The 2,539-nt window shown below is 35.7% G+C and overlaps 1 protein-coding gene across 1 annotated transcript in view; it reads right to left on the bottom strand.

Moving 5' to 3' along the window:
- Window positions 1,696–2,539, bottom strand: part of LOC110269187 — a 2,115-nt gene continuing 1,271 nt past the window's right edge. The window contains exon 4 of the mRNA XM_021116869.1: window positions 1,696–1,791. Within this exon, the coding sequence (XP_020972528.1) occupies window positions 1,696–1,791 (96 nt within the window). The remainder of the gene's footprint in view (window positions 1,792–2,539) is intronic.

Here is a 2,539-nt window from a genome sequence, read left to right as displayed (position 1 = left end):
ATAATCAATCATATGAGTACTATATTACGAGTACGCTTATTATTATCAAACTTAATTAAATTTTAATTTAAATTATATCTATTTATGTGGACGTATATAATCTTTATCTATATTTATTTTTAGATTGGATTACTCTAATTTCTTTTTACAATAATATTTTCGAAGGCATTAAATATATGTGACTAATTATTTTCATTCTTTCATTAACACAAAAAAATATATAGTAAAATGGTAAACAAAAAACTTTAAACCATCCAATTATTATCCGTCTTTCATAACATACACAATAAATTATAAAATAGTAAATACATTGCCTTTAATCTATGAAAAACCTCAATCCTATGATATTTAAAAAAAAAACACAATTAACCCTAACCAAACCCTTATCCTAGTCCCGTCTGCAAATTCCAAAATATATACATTTTCTCCTTTTTTCTGAAACCTTACCCTATCAGTCAAACTATGCTTGCTTTTATAACAAATGAAGATTAGATTCTGATTCTTTGTCAATGCCATGTACATCAAAATCGTTTTCAAAATCTTAACTTTTTCCTGCTCCACCCAATACTGACCATCCCCCTTCACATTCATGTAACTCCTACGTATATAAATGCACCCATTGCCATAGCGGCTAAACACAAAACAAAAAGAAAATATTATTCCAATGGAGACTACACAGGCAACGCCAGACTATTATTGTGTCTTCGCCAGATGGGTCCCGAGATCTATAACTCCTTCGAGGAGGTTCAAGAGCAAATACGTGACTTCCATGATCCATCTTGGGCCAAGTTTGCAACTCTCAAAAACGCCGACAAAGCCTGGGTCCTCTTCTTCGGCGAAGGGGACTACGATCGTGGTATCAACCTCATAAACAACGGCTACGCACTGGAACCAGTTTTTCATGATCATCACCGTGACAGACAGTGTCTTGCTTTGCAAGCCCTGCATGAAAGATTCCACCACGAGGACCAGCTCCCCCTTCTATGCTACCTGCGTTGTAAGTTCCTCTTGCACGTAACTCGCTTTACATGCATACTCTAAACACATCTTATTCCTTCCAGGTCTTAATGACTGCTACATTGTTTTCCTAGGTGAAGACCTTGCCTCCAAAAACCCACCAATGCTCACCTCCTCAGCTTCAGCATGTGAAAATTACTCACTGATGTTTGTGACAAGCTTGACATTCCAGAGCCGCTGTACCGAGCCATCACAAAGACCTCCCGCGACGGTCGGACATGTTACCGCCACCTCGCCTCCCTTGTCCTTCCAACGTCTCAAGATGCTTTGGTCGGGTTCGACCGAATTGCCTTCGATGAGGAAATAAGCGTTGAAGATGCAACGAGAATGACCCTACGCGCACTCTGTGTCACCCTAGATGTCGTCGTCTATGACTACAACTACGATATTGTCCAAACTTTGACAAACAAGTATGCCAACCTCACCAATGACTACCGCAACATCCTGCTAAAGGAAAAGATGAATTTAACGGTCTCAGACTCCATCGACGAGGCACAAGAATAGGTTTTTGGTCTCGACGCAATCACCTATCGTAGCCTGGGTGCATCCACCTCGACCGTCACACCCAAAATGGACTGATCTTTTTTAACACTGCCTACTGCAACTGCATCTCCGCTCCACGCTTAAAATAACATCCCAAACCTTGAAGCCTCTCTCTTGTTACTCAGCCTTGCCTACTTACTGTTTCTCACATGTGGTTCTTATTTGTTGATTGCCTTTTTTCCTATCATCACCTTCACTAGTTCCCTCATGTCTCTTTGTACAGTAAAATGTCTACAAAGTCTGATGTAGTTTCAATGACTCAGTATATAGTTTATTGATATTTTAAGACTAGGCTTGGCTTAAAAATTACAGCCCACAGACGTTAAAATTTTTCTTATCTGTCTGCAGATCCAACACGTCTAACATGTCCCAATGTGTAAATTAAATGTAGTAAGTAGTAACATTGGTGTTTTCTTTTATGGGGATACAAAGAGGTAAATTCATGAAAAACCATACAACTTAATATCAACATAATTTGCAATCAGAACTTGGGTTTTGAATTTTTTTTCCATACAATACTTAAAAAATTATTTTTGTCAGAAAAATTAATATTTCATATTTTTAATCAAATTTTTAATATGCATATAAGCATATTAGATACATAAGTCACTCACAAATTTTATCATAATATAATTACATTACAAAAAGTTTGCTTTAACATAAATTTACTAACTAATTTTATCATGGACTCACGCTATTCAATATACCTCATACTTACCACCCTTTTCTTTCAAAATTTGATAATAACTCAATGAAATAATGGATAAGTACGATTTTGGTCCCTAACGTAGAGGCCGAAAATTTATTTCGTCCCCGACCTTTTTTTCGCTATAAAATGGTCCTAAAGGTTTCAATTTATTTTAAAATTGTCCTTTTTATCAAATTTTTAATTTTTATTACCATTTTATCCCCAAACTAAAAAAATAAAAAAAACCCTAACTAAAAAAAATAAAATATAAATAAAAAAAGAAAGAAAAGC

The sequence above is a fragment of the Arachis ipaensis genome, chromosome B02 (assembly GCF_000816755.2).
Source record: "Arachis ipaensis cultivar K30076 chromosome B02, Araip1.1, whole genome shotgun sequence".
Lineage (NCBI taxonomy): Eukaryota > Viridiplantae > Streptophyta > Magnoliopsida > Fabales > Fabaceae > Arachis > Arachis ipaensis.
The sequence above is the reverse complement of the archived record's forward strand: the minus strand, read 5'-3'. Positions and strand labels throughout refer to the sequence as shown.